The 22,886-nt window shown below is 36.1% G+C and overlaps 1 protein-coding gene across 1 annotated transcript; it reads right to left on the bottom strand.

Annotated features, from left to right (window-relative positions):
* Window positions 1-9,502: 9,502 nt before the first annotated feature.
* On the bottom strand, window positions 9,503-10,522 carry LOC145667894 (uncharacterized). Its single transcript, XM_081735324.1, has one exon. It carries the CDS (start codon window positions 10,520-10,522, stop codon window positions 9,503-9,505), a length of 1,020 nt encoding a protein of 339 aa, XP_081591450.1.
* Window positions 10,523-22,886: the final 12,364 nt, after the last annotated feature.

The raw sequence follows: 22,886 nt of genomic DNA, 5'->3' as shown, positions 1-22,886 counted from the left end.
ACAATTGCGTCACCGTAATGATTAATTAACAATTTCTTTAAATACTTCTTGGGGTATGTGAATACATTTCAGCTAAATTCTTTCATCTTCTGCAAGAGATCTGACATGAAATACTGGCAGTCGACAGTGTTATCAAGAAAGTTGCAAGGCTTGTTGAATGCTTCAGTCTTGGATTCATCGCATGGTGGTCTGGGTATCTGTTTAGATGCACTGCTTGGTAAACTCGAAGTTATTTGAGCAAACAAAGAATCACAGTCTTTATGGTATTATGCCTCGACAGCCAGGGATCAAATTCTGCATCGATCCGGCTTCTCACAATTCTCTCCCATTCATCATTTCTATTCTCGCATACAGAAGGTATAGTGGATATTTTTTCATGTATTTCAACTTCACATATTTGTGAGTATCAATCTGGGTGTATCCTTGCAGGGTCATTTTTTTTTTCAGAGTACAAACAACACAATTTAAAATCAAATTCTGAGACCTTACTTCTTAAAATTATCCTGGGTCACAAACGGTTAGTTTTTGTCTAGGTACTTGATCAAGATGACGTGTGTAATCCTTCCTGCACTTAATATGAACTTGTACCAGTTAGAAATCCTCAATCTTGGCGGCAATGCCAGAATTGCGCTTTAACCTGACATCTTTTCTGTCTGTAAACTTCTTTTAACATTTACACTTGGGAGACGTTCTAGTCTTTCGGAGAAAAAAAATCTAAACCTTCACGTTCTCCCATATTTCCACGATTTTCACTATTCATTCTGAAACAGAGAATGTCACTTAAAGCAACACCATACTGATAAAGTCGTAGCACAAGACTTAAGAGATGTTGATGTTGATTCAGAAACTGACAGACTTGAAGTTGATTCAGAAATTGGCAATGATTGCAAGCTGAATGGTGAGACTGTTTACAGCTGAAACAAAGACTGCGCGTGGACAAAGTCAACCGACAACAATGGATTGCATAAAAAATTGTCTTTCAACATTTCTGAATTTACAGCCATACTTATTTACTCATCAACTTAAAATATCGCTAGAACACACCCAACACTATTATAATATAAAAATGCCTGTTTAAATGTTTGTAGAAAGACTTATACCGCCGTCGTTGGCCTCCATATTGATAATGTCATGTTATGCCCCTGGCTATTTCTATTTTTGACAGGAATTTTAAGGAGTTACAGACGTACAATAGAATTATTAAAATATAAATTAGCTTTCGGAAAGTTTTTCGTCTTTAAAATTATTTGCATATGTTTAGAAGTGCTGTAAATCCAGCACCTTGCGCTACAGGAAATGGGCTAGTTCGCTTAATTGTTATGACACGAAATTAATATAGGAAGATGAGACTCTACTCTATAACATTTACTTGAAGTGTTTTTTCCGTATATGTGATAGTTTCATAGTGATCTACTATAAAACAAATACAATAAAACGGAGAAAATTAACTTTTAACATAATAACCGCAGTATTTAACAATGACGGCAACACGTAAGAACGATATTAGCTTAAATCATTTAAACAATGCTTTATCTTTGATTTGGCACCAGAGCGAACTTCATATCTCAGTTCTGTGATAAGATATTACCACATAAGCATAAGTAGACGTAGTTGTGTGGTCGCCATATTGATGACGTTATTTCAGGTGGTTACCCACATAGGCTCTTTGGGGATTTTCTGTGGAGTATCAGGGGAATTCATGGAATGTGTTAAAATGAAAATTTGCTTTCTAATATTTATGCCTGTTTCGAGAAATTTTTGGTTTAATTTTCCTATGCTATATATTCTAGCTGAAATACCCATTCTTCGCATGGGTCAGATAAAATATCTATGTAAACAAACTGAACAACGAAAGATAAAAATATCGGTCATTTTCTACTACTTTTACATATCCCGGTAAACGCCTCCTGAGACTCCCTGGTTCAAATTAGAAAAAAACACCTTTGGCCTCCAGCCGATGGGGGCTGTATTTGGAAATCAACGCATGTGGGAAAATCACCATTCATCTGAGCGACATCGAAAACTAAGGATTTGACACTAATATTTGTTATTTTGGAGTTTTAAAGTTCTCGGTAGTATCTTCCTTCCGCAGGTGAACCGGCCCGCATACAATGGTAGCTGAATTTGAAAGTTATCGCTAATAGAAGTGTCACCATTGATCTCAGCGGCCCACGAGAACTATGGATTTGACATTAATATCGGTCATTTTGGATTATTTTTACATATGTCGGTACTTCTCCCACGCAGGTGACCCACTGCCCGCACACAATGGTAGCTGAATTTGAAAGTCGTCGCTAATGAAAGTGTCACCATTCATCTCAGTGGCCGCGAAAACTATGGATTTGACACTAATATCTGTCATTTTGGAATATTTTTATATCTCGGTAACTCCCCGCGGTGACACCCGGCTAGCATACAATAGTAGCAGAATTTGAAAGTCAGCGCTAATGGAAGTATCACCATTGAGCTTAGCGATCGCGAAAACTATGGATTTGATACTAATATCGGTTATTTTCTACTACTATTACATACCTCGGTAAACACCCTCTCCGAGACCCGTCTGGTGCCAATTAAAAAAAAACGCTTCGTCTTGGTCTGGGACCTGATCAAGGTACCGTGACCAAACTTTAGTAACTCTCGGTTCACTCGTTTGGTCTCTAGGCCGCACACAGACACACAAACAAATTCGTAGGTTGATATTTTTATCTTCAGACTGGAAAACATCTGGGCAAATAAATATATATAATGAAAAAATGTTCGAGATCTACATGCATGAAAATGAAAATCACTATGTTTATGACTTCGTATCCCTTGAACCATCTCACCGATCTCGATAAAATTTTCAGCCGAATCCATAGTGCCGAATCCATAGTTTTCGGGGTCGGTGAGATGAACAGTGGCACTTCAGTTACGTTTAAATACAGATTCAGCCTCGCAACTTGATGAAGGGTAGGGGAAGATATATACATGCGATCGAAAATGACTAATATCATTGTCGAATTCATAATTTTCAGATTCGTGAGACTAACAGTGACAAAATGTTCCAAATGAAACGTACTTTTTTCCCGTGCGAAGGGAAACTTCACCTCTGTTAAAATTCTAATAACAGTACACAGCAACTTCCTCAAGTAGGAAGTAACATATTTAATTCAACATTAGTCTGCGATAAAGAATACCATTCTTTTTTCAAATGCTTTAAGACTCGTGATATATTTCTATTTATTATACGAGTATTAAGCTTTGTTTCTCCCAATGAGAATATCATAGGTTTTATGGTTCAATGTTGATGAAAAGTTGATATGAAAGAACTCCTTTTGTTTTGTGCATTATCTCAGCATTGGAATGGTTGTTTTTCGATAAGTTTCCTTCTCCCTTAACATTCAGTTACAGATATTATAAAGGTAACCAAGAAAATTCTGTTGCTTTTTCACCCACCATCTTCGAACATCGATATGTCATCTAAGACGTACCTGGAAGATCAAAAATAGTCCCCACCAGCATCGACGACCTTCTGTCAACGTTCTGGAAGCCCATGGGTTCCGTCGCGGTAGAATTTCGTGAGCCGTGAAGCGAAGAAAGTATCAAGTGCACTTTGCACCTCTACTAGGGATTTCAACTGGCGTCCTCTAAGGTGATTTCTAAGGAATGGAACAGGTGATAATCGAATAGTGCAATGTTCGGGAAATATGTAAGATGCAATAGTATTTACCATCCAAGATGTAGAATTGGATGCAATAGTATTTACCATCCAGCTTTTACCAGTTTTCGATACACGATGCCGCGAGCAGTCCACCAAACACACAGGAGGATCTTCTTTTAGTGCAGTGCTGCTTTCAGCTATTTTGAAACCAGTTCATGGGATGCTAAACAATGACGATGGCGCCGTCCACTTCTTATCACATGTCAACACCCTGTCCTTCTTATCACATGACACCTTCCCCAGACGAGACAGTAAAGAAACACAGTTGTCTGCTCTCGTTGCCTTCTGGCCCGAAGTCAATCATGGGGACCCATCGACCCACCTTGTAGTGCTTCCAAAGTTGATGGAGGTGCTGCTGAATGGTTTCACCACTCAAACTGAATTGTAGTCGCAGTTCCTCACATGTGTAGCCACTGCTCGCCTCAGTTGCTGCCTGAAGATATTCGTTTTGTACATTTGTTTGTTTTCTAGAATGTGGTACGCCTTCGAATGTTTTGTCACCGTTATTTACCTTGTTAGACCACCGCTGCATTGTTTGCGTATTCACGACACCCTCATCAAAGCCCTGGCATATCTTCCGCCAACCTGCAGCGCCATTTGACCCAGTTTGAACTAGTATTGCATACACGTCCTTATGACGCTCAGTGGAAGTTCCCAATTTCACTCTGTCCTTACGCAAGTTCATGGTGTAACTGAACTGCCACAACCAGGTAGTATGTAGAATATACCCACAACATCAAATTTCTTTCACCTTATCTCCATTCTCATTCAACCCACGGTGTGAGGCCAATTGAACACAGTCTTCCACAAAGAGCGACTTAACTTTTTTGGTTACCTTTATTATTTCTGTTATATTATTAAAAGATAAAGGACGCTGATCTTAAACTTGGCACAAAGAGTGTGGATTTTTCTACATTGAAATATTATGCAGATAAATCGTACCACACTTTTCTAAGCTCATTCGTTCAAGAGCAGTTCCGAAAAGAAAAAAATGTTTCTGTGCCTGTTAATTCAAATGAGGAGAGGAAATAGTGACACTCTATTACGGTTATTATTGCAAACTCTAGTCGAAGATCTTCCATTATCGTAAGCTATTTCTTGAGTATTTGTTGATGGTTTATGAGCCACTTAATCCTGCAAATCCATTATCTTCTCCATTGAGAGTTGCTCTATGACTCCTTTCTTTAGGTTTCACAATATTCCGATTGCTGTGAACTGTTTGACAACACGTAAGAAGGAAGCACGTATCCCTATCCCATGTGGAAAAGGGTGTATAATCTTACGGAAAAGGTTGTTAGAATGAATATTCTTACCAAATTCTGAATAAATCGACAATCCATTCAATCATTTGCAATTTCGTTTGTGCAGATAAATAATCAATACGTATCAATTATAGGTTGCATTGGGTTGTGTCTCTTTTATCAGCGAGGTGATATGAGGCGTAGAGACACAGATTAACATGGAACACGAACCACTTAAACCATAATTGAAATTGAACCCGGTTCTCACATCAAAGGTATATATGATTACTAAACAACTCCATACGTATCGAGTGACAATAGCACACAGATGAGAAATATGAAATCAACAATAGAAAATGACAAAACTGGGCAAAACAAATTCAAGAAATGAAGGGTGTGAGAGAAGAACATGGTAACCAACAATTATACTATTTTAAGGAATTAGAGGTTTTTGTGCTACACTATTCATTTTAAAAGTCGGATTGCTGATTTTTCACATAAGACGATACATGAAGGATTGAACGGACTAGATTAAGCAAAGCGGTATGCGTTGCTCTGTAACAGGTACTGCAAAACGCAGAAATTTTAAAATTATGGGTTACCATGTTCTTGCCTCTGACAATAATGTCAGAACAAACTAAAATATACTTCAAAATAATAGAAGAAAAAAAACTAAACTTGAAAGGTAAAAGAAAAGACTATTAGAAATCCTTTTGCATAGTTACATTAACATGCTTTCTCTGATACAAAAATGAGTGACGCCAATATATTTTATCGGATGGACCCCAAGGTACAGGAGAGTGACAGTGAGAAGGTATAACCGTAAACCGCTCACGATTCGTGGTCAATTGGGATTATCAGCGTATGAAGCACATGATTAATTGCAGTGCCACATACGACACCTTATTCGAATTGTGCTAATTGACGACAAATGCAATATTATCTTCTACGAGCCGAAAACAATTGCATTCTTTAACGGATGGGGCTAAAGTTCGATGTAAACGCCTCACAAACAAGCCGATCTTGAAAAAAATGTTTTTTTTCAAACGACAGTAAGCCACACTTTTATCGTCCATCGTACATAAAATAGACATTATCGTACCAAAAATGAACAGAAAATAATAATATGCATGATACATATACTGTCAACAAGAAAAGTATCTCTCTCCCCTGATTGCCGTCACTCCATAGGTCGGGTCCAGTACATTTGCTAGTATCGCAAACTCCTGGATAGATGCAAACTTGCTTACGCCTAACATTTCATCCAGAAGACAACAGTTGATAAATCTATGGATCACTGGAATAGAGTATAGCTGTTAACATGATGCAAGAAAAAAATTCTCCGTTTTAAGATTTATCTCTGTTATTTGGAAAGTGTTGTTCAATTAGTGATATTATAAATCATTGTGTATACAATGTATTGTTTTCCAATTGTGGTAATGATATTATAATTCACTGTGTATTATTTTACAGCATAATTTATGTGACAAGAGGAAAACACTGAGCATACAGGTAGTGATGTGAGGTGGAACATTTTTCGCGGAAAATTTTCAATTTCAAAAAAAATTTCCCTGTATTTTTCCGGAAAATTTTCCGTTCTAACCAAATATCAGTGATCGTGTATCAATTCCTCATTAACCATAAAATTGATTGACTTCAAGCATAGAAAATTAAAAAGTGGAAGATCGTTTAAAGAATCTGAATATTTTCATGGCTTGGACAATTTCCAGTATTATGTAAGAACAAGTGAAACAATTTTTCATGAATCGAGAAATTTTCTGTTGTGCATGGAAAAATTGAAAAAACTTTTTATAAGTAGGAAAATTTTCATCATTTTGAAGCTATTTATGAATCGGAGAGCTATTTCTCTGTAGAAATAAGTGAAAGGAATTTTCGTGGATCGGAAAATTTTCATTATGATGTAGAAACAAGTGGAAAAATTGTTCATAACCAGGACAATTTTGAATATCATGTATAGTGATGTTAGATGGAAAACTTTCCACTACATTTAACTGCATATTGAGCTATAAAATTGAATTCATGTAGAGGAAAATTAGACAGCAACAAATTATAATTTTCCAGTTAACTTTCGGGAATCAGAAAATTTTTGTAATATTTCGAGTTGGCAAGTAAAAACTTACATAGTGTTTCTCTCTATCTGCCTGTCTGTCTGTCTGTGTGTGTGTGTAAGTGCAGGGAACATAAAGCGAGTTCGTAGAGTACAAATATGCCATCACATTGTTTAAAATGTAACAAGAAAGCGAAAAGAAACTTTTCTGAATTTAACAGTTATTTCAGAAACAGAAAATTCCACTATTTCTTCACATATACGCCTGCCTATGTAATGAAATAATTACATAAAAATTCCAGTTCCTTATGAAGATTATTTTTGTAATAGAAAGTAAGAAGAAACGCTTTGATTTTATTGTGTTCAAAGCTATGAGAGGACATCGTCTTACGCGTATTAAATTAACGAAATATAATTTTTTGAGATCAAAGGAGAAGTTTGAGGGAATAATACATTAACGTTTTGGAAATATTTTTGTAGAAATGAAGAATCGTTAGATGCTCACTTCATGAAACTCTTTTGAGACAATATTTATTACAAATAAATTTTACGGCTTAACAACGATATAGGAATAAATGGAGTATGTTTTTATGAATCGGAAAATTTACATCACCGCATACAGGAGTAAGAAAATGATTGAATTTAACTGAAAATAACAATTCTGTAACAATAGAAGGAAAAAATGAATTTTTTAGTCTTTGTCTTCATTCATGGACTTAACCCTATTCCCCATCATCCATTTATCTCTATCCTTCTTCACAGTTTGCATGCCTTTCAGTAATCGCGAGAAATGGCGAGTCCATATCATTCATTAGCACATAAGTCTGACATTTTTCGCCTTTTTTGATTGCGAGGGGGAAGGGAATTCTTGTTTTAATCAATGTTATCAATATCTTTGAAAGGAAAAGTCACTGTAGACAACATGAAAAGTTTATATTATAAAACGTTATCATAAACTAATAGAAGATTGTTTAGTAAACACGCGTTTGTAAAAAGTAGTCTACAGCATCAAAGCTCTGTCGTTGTCTGGTGGGTGGCAGCCAAGAATTCCCAATTCACTAGGGGACTATTTCAAGTAGTAAACAGGAAACCAGGTCATCGAAAATTAGCACTACTCAGTATATGTTGTTTTGAACAATGATTTTGAACAACATCCTAATATACGAGATGAAGTGATCCTTCGCTCTAGTGTATCGGACTCTCTCATTTACACATTCATGTTTGAAAATGCATCGTTCCATACATTATTCGCCCCATTCTTCTATAGTTTTCATAATACTTAGGCGTCTGACAAGTTTTGGAATACCCAATAATATTAGTGAGTTTTCTGGAAATAACAATGTTTTCGGTGACAGCATTCTCGCCTTTATTTGCAGGATTGATATAGTTAATGTTGGTATATACTTTACTCTTTTAGATTTTGCGTTTTGCTATTCCTATTATTTTTATTGTTTTAGTTAATCTTTTTCTGTATTTTCTGTTCTTTATTTTAGACTTTTCCCTACCTGGTTTAGTTTCTTACTGATTTTGTTGTGCTATTTTGTTATTAATTCGCCAATCAATTAATTTCTTATGATACTAAGTTTCTAAAATTTTAGAAAATACTACACTTGAATAAACTGTGCCACACTGTTACAACTAACGCTGTGTTACAAACCATACCGCTGTCGATTTAGCTTTATTGCTCAATTTCCATTGAGTAGATAGTATATGGTATTTCACCGGGGCATGGTGGCTCAGTGTTAGAGCGTTCCTCTCCGGTGCTTGGGATCCCTGGTTCGATCCCAGCTCGCACCGTGTGGACTTTGTGGTGGACAAACACCGTGCTCGCGGGTTTTCTCGGGGTACTCCCGTTTCCTCACACTTTATTCATTCCACCATTTGACACATCTCTCATGATCAATGTCTCCTTTAGCCTAACCGGCATAAAGGTGGGATGTAAAACTTAAAGATTTCATTTCATTTCTCATTTCACCACTTGTTTCCAGGTGTTTATTTTAAGATGTGAATTGCTGAATATTTACTGTTTTCTAATCCAATATACAACTTAGATTGCTCATAATAAAATAGTTTGAATATAGTTCAACAAATTGGATGATTATATGAACAACTTGAATTTGTTTGTCACTGGTGAAGAGTAAAAGATCTCTGAGCTTTACCAAAGATAATGGTGTTAACTAACCACTGAGCAAAGAGGAAAATTTAGGAAATTGAGGAAAATTTTCAGTATGAAAATAGTTCATAAAATTTATCTTTTATTTCAATTTTCGTTTTAACTTATTCGTCAATAGTTCAATTATAAATGCTATAATACTAACTAACAGACCAAAGATGAGTAAACAAAATGCACCTAATAAATCAGAAATACAAAACACTCGGGATCCATTGTTAGAGTTGATTAATATATTTGCTGTAATCGAACATATAACATCCTGGTGCCACTTTTGATTGAGACCAGCAGAATCACACGCTTCGATAATCTCTTCAAACACATCAACAAATGGAGAACCTCTTCTCATTGTATAAAAACCTGGATGATAAGCAAATGGCTCTGAAACTATATGCATCAAAGAATTTCCTGTAGTCAGTGAATGCTTTCATTTGCATCATGTATTCTGAGGTAGCTTTACCCCAGAAGAAACCGTAGTTCTTTGTTTGTACTACTTTTTCATAACCTTCCATCATAGTATCAACGTCTACATAATTATCATATATTGCTTTGATAACTGGGTTTGAAGAATGCTGAAATAGTTTACGGCTTATGTAAATTCCACCAATCATCATGCCAGACTTCACCATTTCTTGCAAAGTCTCAACAGGAGGGTATTTCTTAGGATGTGTCAAAAATCCAAACAAAGCAGCTTGATAGCAATTGAAAAGAACAAAAACTGGGAAAAGCCAAGCTAAGAATACTGATCTTATTATTGGAATACTTTCACAATCTTTAACAGAGATTCCCAGCAAAACACAGAGATTGCGTAGGAAGGTGAGCAGTATAGATTCCTTCGTACGCAAAGCAATTCTTCTTATGATATACATGGCAAAAGTATGTATAATAAATGCAACCAAAATTACTGCCCAAGAGACAGGTTGAAATGGAAAATAAATATTTAACCAAGTAGGGTATAACCCTGACGCAGGGACAACGAAAGATCCATAAATGAATTTCCTAGCAAATATTGGTTCAAAATGTCGAAATTTCGAATTTGTTGCTGATCCTAAACTTATGTCACCTTCAAGGAGTCCAACGAAAACATCTCTGAAAGTACCACTTTCAGTACCATTAGGAAGTTTGTGAAAATATTCCTTAAAATTATTTGCGTATTTCAGTTGTAAGGAGAAATTTAATTTCGCAGACAAGGTCTGAATGAGTTTCCCACTAATTCCTCTTAAGTCAAATTTTCCATCGGAATTTGTGTTGAGTATTAGATAAGGAGGCAGTTTCATACTAGTAAGTGCCAAGGGACATCCATGGAGGTTTTTAACCTTGTTTGGGGATACGTTTCCACTCATTGTATGTTCATGAAGATATGACACCTGTATCAGGGTGTTAGTTACATTCGCACTGCAATTTTCAGCAAATGGAAAATACGTGTACATGTAGAAAACACGATAATTTAGGACTGGGGCAAAGATGATGAGAATAATATTTAATATGTCTTTCTGAAAAGATATTTTGAACATTTGATTTATTACTTCTTCACTGTAGTCATGAGTCATTGAAACAACAATGAATTGCGATCGTGGATTCCAGAATGACAGAACCTGTTTTGTATATTCAATCAGTTGTGGAAATGACAAAATATCCCTCAATAGAAGAAGAAATATCGTTGAATGTCTTTCACCTTCTAGGTGATCGAATACATATGTTTCAGACCTTTCAGTTATGTTCATTTTAATACTTATTGCTGGTTTCTCATATTTCCTTATGAAGCAGTCACTAATTTTAAAGTTCTCTTCTGCTGACAGGACTAATGTTCTGGTATTATGGAAATAGTTTTGTACAATTGTTACAAGTTCACCAGCAACGTTTGATGATTCAATGTGGCTATTGTCTGTTCATATCGTGTTCGTCAGTGCTTCCTCAGAGACGACGACGACAAGCATGACGTGAAGAGAAAATGCGATGTTCATGATCAAGAATAAATTCACCCTGCAGAAGTTACAAAAAAAGTTGTTAGTAATAATGTTGCGTCTTTTCTTTCTTTATAAACTAATAAATTTGTGTATTGCTTACATTAATGAATTAGGTGATTATGACTAATACTATTGCCTGAGTGCTGTTGTAGACAGTAAGTTTTTTCATTTTTAATTAATTTATCAAGAACGGCTAATGATGCAGTAGAGTAATAATATACTACCAGGTTTATTAACCTGGAATTTCAAAAATATTTTTGGAAATTAGGAATTATTAGTCTGAAATGAGAGGAATTGATGAACACAAAGATACAGAGTAACAAAATAAAGTACTAATTATAAACTTGATATACAAACTCCTTAGTGTCAAAAGTCATGAGAGAAAGATAGAGATCTACTTTATATCATCGATAACATCGTAGAAAACAGGTCGAACAACGTGAATTGGTCTCAGTGTTGATACTTCGAATTTCGTGAGTGCACCGAAACCTCTTACTTATTGGCGATGATAACTTCAGTAAAAAATATCCGAATTTGAACGCGGATGAGATTTGGTGTTAGGCGAATGAGCCAGTCGATGTCGGAAGTCGTTCGGATATTGAATGTTTCTAGCTGCACAGTGTCAAATGTGAAGTGGGAATACCACATCGAAGTCATTACGACCCATTAAAAACAACGAATTGGTCTCCCATATGTTGTGAATGACCGCGACTAGCAACGTATGAGCAGATTCGTCCGGGCAAACCATCAATCAACAGTGCATGAACTGACTACATGTATCAATGTAGGACGTGGAAGCAACATATCTCAGAAATTAGATCAGTATAGTGAAATATGGTCTCAATGGAATTTTGAAGGCACGTCGACACAAGGACCTATACTAACCGCTGCTGCTGCTGTGACTCATGTGGTCTGATAAGCAGGGGATTTGGTCCTTTCAATGTGTGTGGTGAGATGATTCACATTTGCAGTTTCTACTCGGGAATAGTTGGGTCCTCGTGTGGCAAATACCAAATGAAACCATTGTCTAAGTTGATGGTAAAGTCGTAATTGCTTATGTCTTGTTTATAGGCCTCGCTTTGGTTTCTCTAACCTAGTTGAACGGTACATTCACCAGGTATCGTTACGTCCAGTTCTTTGGTGACCAAACTCCGCCCTTTAACTCTTGAAATGCACAATTTGGCCCTCAAGATCTCCGAATATGAAATTTATCGAACACATGTTGATATCATATTAGGAGTCATTAGTACCCAGGATCTTTCAACTGTAACGACAACCGGATTTTGGACGACAGTCGGGGCAGCATGTTTCCACATTCCCCAGCGAAGTATCAGCGTGGATTAGATATTTGTTCCATGAACTTTTGTTCTTTTGTGCACATTTACTTAAGAATTGAATGAATATAGTTTCATTACTTTTACGTTATTAAAGTAGTGGGGAATCGTATAAATACAAACTTATTGCACTTTTACTAACTTGAAGATGCTGACTATTATTCTCTAATATTTATGTGACTGAAACAAATTCACTGAATTTCTAGTTTGATTGAAATATTTTATTTATTATTTTAGTTCCAGAGGATTCCAACCATTAGATATTTAAACAACTGATATGAAAGTAATACTGCAGTATTTTTGGTAGAGCAATAATAATTATCAAACATTATAATTTCGAAATTAGACCAGTATGTATTCTGAAATAGTTACTTACCAACTAATAAAGTTGTTATTAAAATATATTTTTGAAATGGAAATTACATTTCAACTAAAATTTACATTTTACAAAGCACTTTATGGAAAATGTATTACTTCGATCTCTGCACCATGAATTCGTTAAACTAAATGATCTACATATTATTCAATCACACAGAGACCATTATGGTAGTGACTTTTAACATTATGCATTTGTTAATGGATATTGTATGTTTGTCTAATGGATATCTTTTTTGAATAACTTATTTGTCGTAGTTATTTAAAAGCCCTTAATGTCTCTTTTAAGTTCTGATGGATATCATAGTAAGTTTCATGCAGGGAATATAGCAATGAATTTGTGCGATATTGTGACGTACGTGAGTCGTTCAATATATAAATTTCCCTAAGCTGTAAAATATTTATGTAAGATACATTTATGAGCTATATATTTGTGTATAGGTGGCTCCTTCCTCACCTCTCCACATAATTCTAATTGACATTCAGGCATTTGCCTCACAGTTGCAACAATTTGTCCAAACCCTTTGCAAAAAATTAGGGCTCTGGCTGTGTAACCCTCTCCTCACATTTCGTTTCACTTCTTCATCTGTTTCGAGACGTTCACCTTGCAATGTAGACTTTAACACTGGAAAAAGATGGAAGTAGGTTGGTGCTAAATTGATGTTGTATAGAGATTGGGCAGCTATTTCTACCCTAATTCTTCAATTATGTGTCTTGTTTACGTGCTGAGTAGGATGGGCGTTATCGTCAAGAAGAGAGCAGGTCGCCTGTGTCGAATGTGTGTCTCTAATGAAGAGTTTAGGTTTGACATAAGCGACCTGATCTCCTGTCAACTGGTTACGAATAAGTGAAACAGAATGAGAGGAGAGGGCTAAATTGCAGAACCCTGATTTTTTTTCCAAAGGGTTGCTGCAGTTTCTGCAACGGTGAGACAAATGCCTGAATCTCAATTGGGATTATGTGGACAAGCGAGGAAAGACCCAGCTACATATATATGCATAGTTTAGAAATGTATCTTAGAAATATTTTTTCTTACAGCTTAGGAAAACATGTATTGAACGACGACATATATACAGAGGCGGATCTAGGATATGATGAAGGGAGGGGCTAAACCACATTTTGACGCTTTATCCAGTGTAAAGCAGGATTGAAGCCCATTTTATCCAGTGTATACCTGTGTGTGAAGCGGACTGTAGCCCCTTTAGCCCCCCTTGGATCCGCGCCTATATATATATTCTATTTTCAGATCACGATTTGTATTGAACTATAGGATTGTTTGGGTGACTGATCGCCCCTATTCTCATTTTCGTTCGTATATTTTTGTAATATCACCATTGAATACTTCTTTGTATAATGGCTATTGTGAATATACTGATCTTAACTTCGATAAATCTGGGTTTCTTCTAGACTAAGAAAAGATCCTGAATTGAATAGTGATTTGGTTTCTAGCAATCAATATAATATGGAAGTGTAGTCTAAATCAGGGTCGGTGAGAGAAACATCTGATTCAGAAGCTGAATTAACGGATCATATGGACAATGGCTAACACGAACATGTTTGGTTAATTGTACAACCTTACAGACACAATAACAATTGTTTGAAACATAATGTTTGTTTAGGATTTAGGATTTAAATTTCATGGCATTCGACATCTATGGCAATGTTAGCGAGTCACGTATGAAGGATGACGTCAATCGAGAGAAAGGGAAGGAAGAAAGGATTGGGGAAGAAAGGAGGCGGCCTGGGACCTATAACTTATTTGCCTGGTGTGAATGAGAAAAACTTAGGAAAACCTCGTTCAGGAAGGCTGGCCTGAAAAAGCTTTTTACATTTTTTCGATCGAGTGTCACCAGCGGGAATCGAACCCGGGACCGCTCACACTGAAAGCGAGAGCAACATTATGTTTCTATCTTGTGAAAAAATAACATAATAAATAGATACCCCTTCCTTTCTAGCAGATTTAAAAATCTTTTACCAAAGTTAGAGTTTCTAGATAAGATGAAAGTACTATCTTTCGCATCATGAGGCGTAATAGCAGTCACTTTGCTATGTACCAGTCATGACTACACTGCTGTAAATCCAGAAACAATTTCACCGTTTTATAACTTCACAAAATTTGGAATCCATACGATCGACAAAATGGCCCATTCTCCTGTTTCAAAAATAGTCAACGTTGGACAATACGGAGTTGTATGGGTTCTCAACAAAACAGATGTCAAGGAAACAGTGTGTTTCTAATAGTATTCTGAAGAATAAAAGAAATCAACAAGATTGCTAAAAATTCGAAGAATTTATCTTCCTCGAAAACATATGTATAGTCGTCAAAAAGTTGGTACCGGGCATCTGAACCCAATATCGAAATGAAATTATTATTAGAAATTATTACCGAGCGAAGTAGGTCTATCGGTGGAGTGTTGGCTTTGCATTCGGAAGGTCGTAGGTTCGATTCCCGCTGCCGGCCGTCGTGACTGGGGTTTCCCAGGGATTCCTCAGTCCTACTAAGCAAATGCCGGGGTGATACCTACTAAACAGGCCCTGTCCGATACCTTTCCAAATCCTTTCCATTGTTATTAGTGTTGTTGTTAGATACCCAGTATAAAATGGCCTCTGAGCTGTATTTGGTTATTGTTAAATAAAAAAAATATTTATTAGGTATTGCGGAAAAGAATAATAATGCAGAAAGTACACATACACTGTTCAAATAAACCCGATGTGCTCCTGACTCTCGGTAGCACACAAATAAGGATGTTTCTAGTGTCGTTTACCAAAGTGCAGTGATCACCAAATAGAAGTTTACATTAACAGGCTTTGAAATCACAAGAATAACAAATAACACGTTTAATTTGGTATTGTGTGTGATTAAAATCATTTTATGTATATATTCGTACTCTTAATATAATGTTTATTTTATAAACTTTTACTTTCATGTGATCATCACTGAGCGATTATGAGTCACTCCCCCCTAACACACCAAGATATATATATGTGTGTGTGTCTGTGTGATAGTGTGTGTGTGTGTGTGTGTGCTCCTGGAATTTCTGGAACAACTTTTTAATCAAACTTGATACCCGTATTACTTGCAGTCTGGAAAAGAATACTGAGCCTCCTAGCACACTTAAGAGGGGGGAAAGGGGAGACATACTAGTGCCAAGTCCATAGTTTTTGGAGCCCATGAGCTGAGTTGTGACAGTTTTGATGACGGGATGTGGGAGGGGAAAGACATATGAAAACGATTGAAAACGACCAATATTAATGTTGAACCCATAGTTTTCGGGGTCTCTGAGGTATACAGTGACGCTTCCGATACCGTTTCAGTCCGATTTAAACCCTCATTAGTACCCGGGGATTGGGTTGAAAAGTTGACATTTAGAAATATCGAAAACGACGGATATTCGAAGTTTTCGAGGTCACTTAGATTAAGATTTTTACTCAAGATACCAATTAAGTTCAGCCCTTTTAATGCCATGGGTGGTGAAATTGTGACATGGAAAAGAATTGAAAATTGCCAATATTAGTGTATAATCCATGCTGAAATAAATATTGATGCTTCCAATACTGTTTAAGTCCCATCTGCAGAGCGTCGAATGGGGAATATGAAAAAAGGGGAAAAAGGACATATTTGTGGCGAATTAATAGTTTTTAGAGTTGGGAAAACATCTGACCCGTTTGAAATGATATTTCGAAGGTAGTTAGTACCAGGGCCGTAGCTTGTGTGGGGGCAGCTGCCTCTCCAGGGAAGCTCCCCGCCGTTTGAGGGGGCCCCACTTTAAAACAAAATTTACTTACTCCATATATGATACGAACATAAAATTATAAACAAAGCATCAAACAGGTACACTACATTACATAAACAGAACAGCAGACAAAACGTAAATATAACGAAAATGAATCGTGGGCCCATTTCAGTAAAAATGTCTACTATTAAGGGCCGTAGAAATAATATTTATTCGGATGACTTTGAGATTTGTCAATATTGTCCCCTTAATTAATTTGTCATGTATGGAACGAGCCCAGGGGCATTCGGGAGGGCCCACAAAGACTAAGAGAAAGATGGAAAGGAGGAGTCTATTTTCGAGTTTGGCAGGAGGGCCCAAAACAAGTTTATCTAGGGGGCCCAAATATTAATTCTTGCCCCACAGAAAAAATCTAAGTTCGGTTCTGGTTAGTACCAATTTTTTAGGCGAGTTTTTAAATTATATCAATGTGATTAAAAGAGTATTCTGCGGAGGTAGGGCGTTTTCATACTTTCTCCAAACTAGTAGAATATCATCTGTATTTTTATTATTACACTTTGATTGAAATAAATATTCTAAACATTTACAGACTCATGTTCGAGTCCAGGATTACTTTTTTTATGCTTATACTGTTAGAAAGACATTTAGATGGAATTTGTACTCTTGAACGCTGAAACTTGAAACTACACTTCGTAGAGCAGAGGTATCTTGGATTTAAACCAAAACATGAAACATTGTATCAAATTTTACCCATTTTTATGCCATAAAATTATCCTAAATATTAGCTCCAGTAAAATACAATCTCTTATGGAAATATTGATTTGTTTATTTATGTTGTGGATTGGAAAATTTTCAATCAAAGCATGAGAAGAGCAAACTTCCTTGATAGTTTTCCTATATAAGCCTATAGTAAAATTAGGAAGTTAGTTTACAAAAATAATGTTTGAAGCAAAACTTGAGACAGGTCAGAGAAACATAACAAATCTCACATTTTATGGAGGAACCAACCAAGAATCGGGGAAGACGGGCGATGAAGAGACATTTGACAAGGCAATATTTTTTGTCTCTTTGAGCTGTCCAACTTTGAGGTCTTATCTTTGTGTGTGTGTGTGTGTGTGTGTTAGTGTGGAATTTTTGTTGTTGATCAGTAACAACACATTTTTTAAAAACATTTTTGAGAATATAGCAAAGGTAAAAAAATTACAATATAAATACATATCTACGTAATTATTTATTACTTGGAAAATACCTCTTAGTGGAATAGTTTGTTTTGCCGGTATGTCTTCCATTCTGAAAGAATCAGTGTTCAATTCGATTATAATTTTATTGGCTTAGAGGGCAAAGAAGCAAAGACAAAGACCACCTTAGAAACTCTGCCAAGTTTACTAACGAGGAAACGGTCTTAAGTGTAAACATCCGATTAGGCTGGGGTCGGGATATGTGTTACGGGAGACCAAAGTAGGAGACACGTATTTTGGCGTTTGAGCCCATACGCAGAAATTTCCGAAATACGGGGCCCCAAAGTGGCCCTACATGCTATAACTAGGAAGCGAATGACGTTACTTGTACACAGCCGGTTTGGCTGGGATCCGGATATGGCTATTATAAGCCCAAGTCGAAGACATGTAGTTTATCTTCCGACAAAACCTGACAGGGCGACAAACTTTACTTCCGCCACTGTGCCCGGTTCCCTGACAGCACACGCCGTATCGATTAAATATTAATGTTCACTCTCTTGCACAAAAGTGTGCCGCCCGGTATCCACACATCCTAGCCATAGAAATACAAGCAAAAAACGCAAACATTCTTTCGCTCCGTTGACACCCTCGTGGTCAGTCGATCCACCTCGACGGCTCGTTCCAGCTGAACGTCTGTTCAGAACTGCATGGGTACCACATACGCCAACTTCATGTCCTTATTGAAAATCTACCAATATCGGACCCTGTACATTCGACATTCCTTTTTGTGGGACCTAACAACAAACACAAGTCTCATACCTTTGAATATATTATAACATATTCCAACCCAGGCCAACATTCTGCACCAGTAACGTCATTCGCTTCCTAGTTATGGCGTGTAGGGCCACTTTGCGGCCCCATATTTCGGAAATTTCTGCGTATGGGCCCAAACGCCAAATTACGTGTCTCCTACTTTGGTCTCCCGCAACACATATCCGAACCCCAGCCAAATCGGTTGTGTACAGTAACGTCATTCGCTTCCTAGTTATAGCATGTAGGAACACTTTGGGGTCCGGTGTTTCTGAAATTTCTGTGTATGGGCCCAAACGCCAAAATACGTGTCTCCTACTTTGGTCTCCCGTAACACATATCCGGACCCCAGCCAAGTCGGTTGTGTAAAAGTAACGTCATTTTCTTCCTATCTATAGCATGTATGGCCACTTTGAGGCCCCGTATTTCGGAAATTTCTGCGTATGGGCCCAAACGCCAAAGTACGTGTCTCCTACTTTGGTCGCCCGCAACACATATTCCAACCGCAGCCAAATCGGTTGTTTACACTTAAGACCGTGTCCTCGTAAGTAGTATTTTGAATTCTCAAGAAAATTACACAAATATATTATAATATTATTCTTTCATTTCTGAATCGTTTTCTAAAAGAAGAGATGGGTCTGGTATACTTAAGACTCGGACACACTGGTTACAAGTTGCTACAAAAGCGCTAATGTCAGGGAAGCCCGCAGCGAGCCGAATTGTTTTTTTGGGAGGGGGCGATATAACCATATTGTAGTTCATTTGCTAGACTACCGTGAAAATTTTAGGGGACCATCAAAAATTTAGGGGGGAGGCCCCCCTAGACCCCCAATGGATACGAGCCTGGTGTCAGATTATTTTACACAAATAAGCTCGACAAAACTATTCTTGCTATGTCGTAGGTGTTGTTACCGGCTTTGCGCTAATGGTTTCATTTAATACACTTGGTGTATTTTATACTCGAGGTCGACACTTAGCTGCTTCATGGCTATACGCCTAGCATGTTATCCGCGTTTGATTCCTGCTAATAGTTCATGTCGTTCGAGGCTCTCCTAAAGCTGTACGCCCAGCCTCACATAACGCTGATGCTGAGATAAACGTTAAACACCAAGCTAAACGACTTACTAACCTTGACTCTTGAATATCCTTGTAAACGAAATGTGAAGTTAATACACATTAGAATATACCAGTGGAATATTTTAATTCTCATTATTTTCATCTCTAGTTGAAATTCGAGACGACATGAAGTAATGATATATTTTCGAGACAAGACATCATTTTCACTAGATGGGAAAATAAAATGTTAAGCCTTGCTTCCTGTTTTATCGTTTCTTATATATCGCTACAGTTACCAATTATTTTTAATTTGTTTTTAACAAATCTCTTTCGTCATGGTTATTTATAATAGGTTACTTCTAATTTTTTTTCCATAGGACACTTCATTAATTGTGTTACTATCGCCGCATTACTCATATGGGAAAGATATGCTGAGTTCGAATTGACGAATCTAAAGGGGAAAAGCCTTTGATATATCGAGAATTTTACACAGTCACGTATACATAGATGTCACATATGATAGGTTATAATTATTATCCAATATGTTAGTTTTATGTAGAATAAAATTATCTCATTACTTTTTGTTTCTGTGGTGGTAATCGTTCGAGATGTTTAAATCACATCATTAAAATGATCAGTATAAACGTTCTCCCATTATTGGTAGATTTCTTGTCGAACAGAGAAACTGTCATGCACCCTAATCTCTTCCTCTTCCCGTATGATCTTTGTGTTTAAACATCGTCCATCAAGTGTAACCTCTTTCGCTACCTCCGTATTTTTCCTGCCACCATATCTTGTAGCATAACCCTCATGATTTAAATCATATAATACGAAATGGTTATAAATCATGATTAAATCCAAATAATTACAATGTATTTGCAAAATAAGCAACACTTATTTATACAGAAAGGCATTGTTTATTAGTTTGAAGTTTTGTTGACTTATATGAAAATATGTTTCACTTTAATGTAGGCTTTTACAAGCACACCAGTGAAGAAACGAACATTTGCATAACGTAAAATTATCCATGTTTAAACTACTGACGAATGCCGACAGGTATTGTTTCAAACAAGTGATATTTTTGCATAAAGCGAGGGTTTCTTGGTGTGTTTGATGTTACTCTGTCACTATTTGAATGTTGTATTTTCATTCTTACTTGTTTCACGTGTTGCTATCAGTCCTTATATTTATTTTACATACTTCTTAATTTTACTTAGGGAAGAAAAGCATTTTTCCTTTGCTCGGATTCGAACCTCCGATCTTCAGTTTCTTTTTAAAAAATTCTTAAAATTTTAAGACTAATATCGGGAATTGAAAAATTTTAAATCTTGTTCTTTTCATTCATGAGCAGATGTCTAAAGAGAACACTTATCTAGCAATTCGATTGGATCTGGAATTTCCTTAAATTTATGTTTTATTCAGAGAGCAATAGAGAAGATGTCCAAGCTTGGTTGGAAAGTTGCAGTGACCTAGAATTTCAAATTTTGAATGACGATGAAATTGTGTCTTTGTTGCAAGAGTGGAATGATGACTAAGAGACTGAAATAAACGCTGAAGATGACAGTGGACCAAGTAACAGACAGGCGTTTATTGCATTAGAAAGATAGAAACTGTGCTACAGAGCTGCGGAAAACACAAGAGAGTTGTTCAACGTAAGTTCTATTGAAATGAAAGCAAGATTTAGCGACAAAAATACAATCAAATCTGTTCCAAAAAAATCTGATTATTTTCCAGCATACGCAACACAGTATTGCAATTCAGCCAAGTATATTATGAGTGTTTTCTCACTTTCTCATGTTCTTTTTTTATATACCTATATAGTGTGAATTAGTACTATATAGTTACTTCTTTAATAAAGTACAATGTATTGTAATAAGTAAAAACCTGTACTATACGCTTTTGTTTGTTAAATAAAATCATGTCTGATTATCCACCAAAATTATTATCAACACAACCTTTAGTCAGAATTACTGCTGATAAACGACACTCTAATGCTGCTCTCCGTAGAGTAATAATTGGATATTTAATTTATTTTATAATTATTCAGATAATGTATTATTATCATAATTATTAACCAGAAACGCAATGTACAACTTACAAACCTTTTCATCGAAAATGTACAATCCAACTCTGTACGCTGCCAATTCGTGAAATGGATATTCCACAAGTAGCTAATGGTTATTACCATAGTAAACATTTTGTACATTGATTGTATCTTTTAATGGATATTGCATTTAAGTCTAATGGATATTCTCTTCAAATAAAGTATTTAATGGTATAGAAACCTTTCTCATTTCTTTTGAAACTCTGCTTCACATTTTAATATAACTTGGAACCTTTTAGCCAACGCATATATGGGTTTGTTTTTGTTGAATGACCTAAGCGGCTTTTTTTTTATATCTTAGAAAAGCTGTGAGTTAAGTTTCCTTTATCTTTTGTTTTTGTACTTATGTTTACTTGTGGTATTATTAAAGGTAATGGTATTGAAAAATCGATATTAATAACGTTCTAAAAACCAAAAATAAAGATCTTAATGATAGTTAGTAAAAGCTTTTAGCAAGGGCGCCGATTTCTCTGTAACTTTCTAGGGGGGGTACATATTCATAAAAAATATATATAAGAAGAAAAAATACATATTCATAAACATACAGAGGTCCCACATGAGCTTTGGGGGGGGACAAGATCGGCGCCCTTGGTGTTAAGCTCCCGTTAGTTGCGCCTACACCGATATTATTTAAAGTGGATTAACACCACGACCTTGTGACATGGCAAAACAATTTAGTAAAATACACTAATATTGTGAGTGACTACTTTGAAAGTTAACTTAGAAAGCATTTAAAAGGAGTGAAAATTTTTTACCCACGTTTATGACTACAGGGATTCTTCTGTCTCATCAAAATACAGAGAAACAATAATGTTACCATGTAATTTTATATCCAGTAATCAAACGATAATAGTCTATAAACATTATAGAAAGTGAAATGCTATTAGATTAGAATTATTATATTTTTGAAGAATCTAAATTCAAATGAAATGTACTAAATACATGGAAGTATAAAAGTAGTTTCTACATACACTCTCATTATATAAATACAATAAAGATGGTATTTGAGAAAATAACATAGAGAACTCTATCCTATTAGAATACTTCTCAAACTAGAAAGGATGTGCCTTTTAATTTTTTCAGCACTCGTTTCTGTATCTTATTTTGAATTATTTCCAGCATTACTTTTCATAAGTTATTACCCATAAC

This window comes from Thermobia domestica, chromosome 13 (assembly GCF_964235325.1).
Source record: "Thermobia domestica chromosome 13, izTheDome1.hap1.1, whole genome shotgun sequence".
NCBI classification, from domain to species: domain Eukaryota; kingdom Metazoa; phylum Arthropoda; class Insecta; order Zygentoma; family Lepismatidae; genus Thermobia; species Thermobia domestica.
This window is presented reverse-complemented; position numbering and strand designations above follow the sequence as displayed.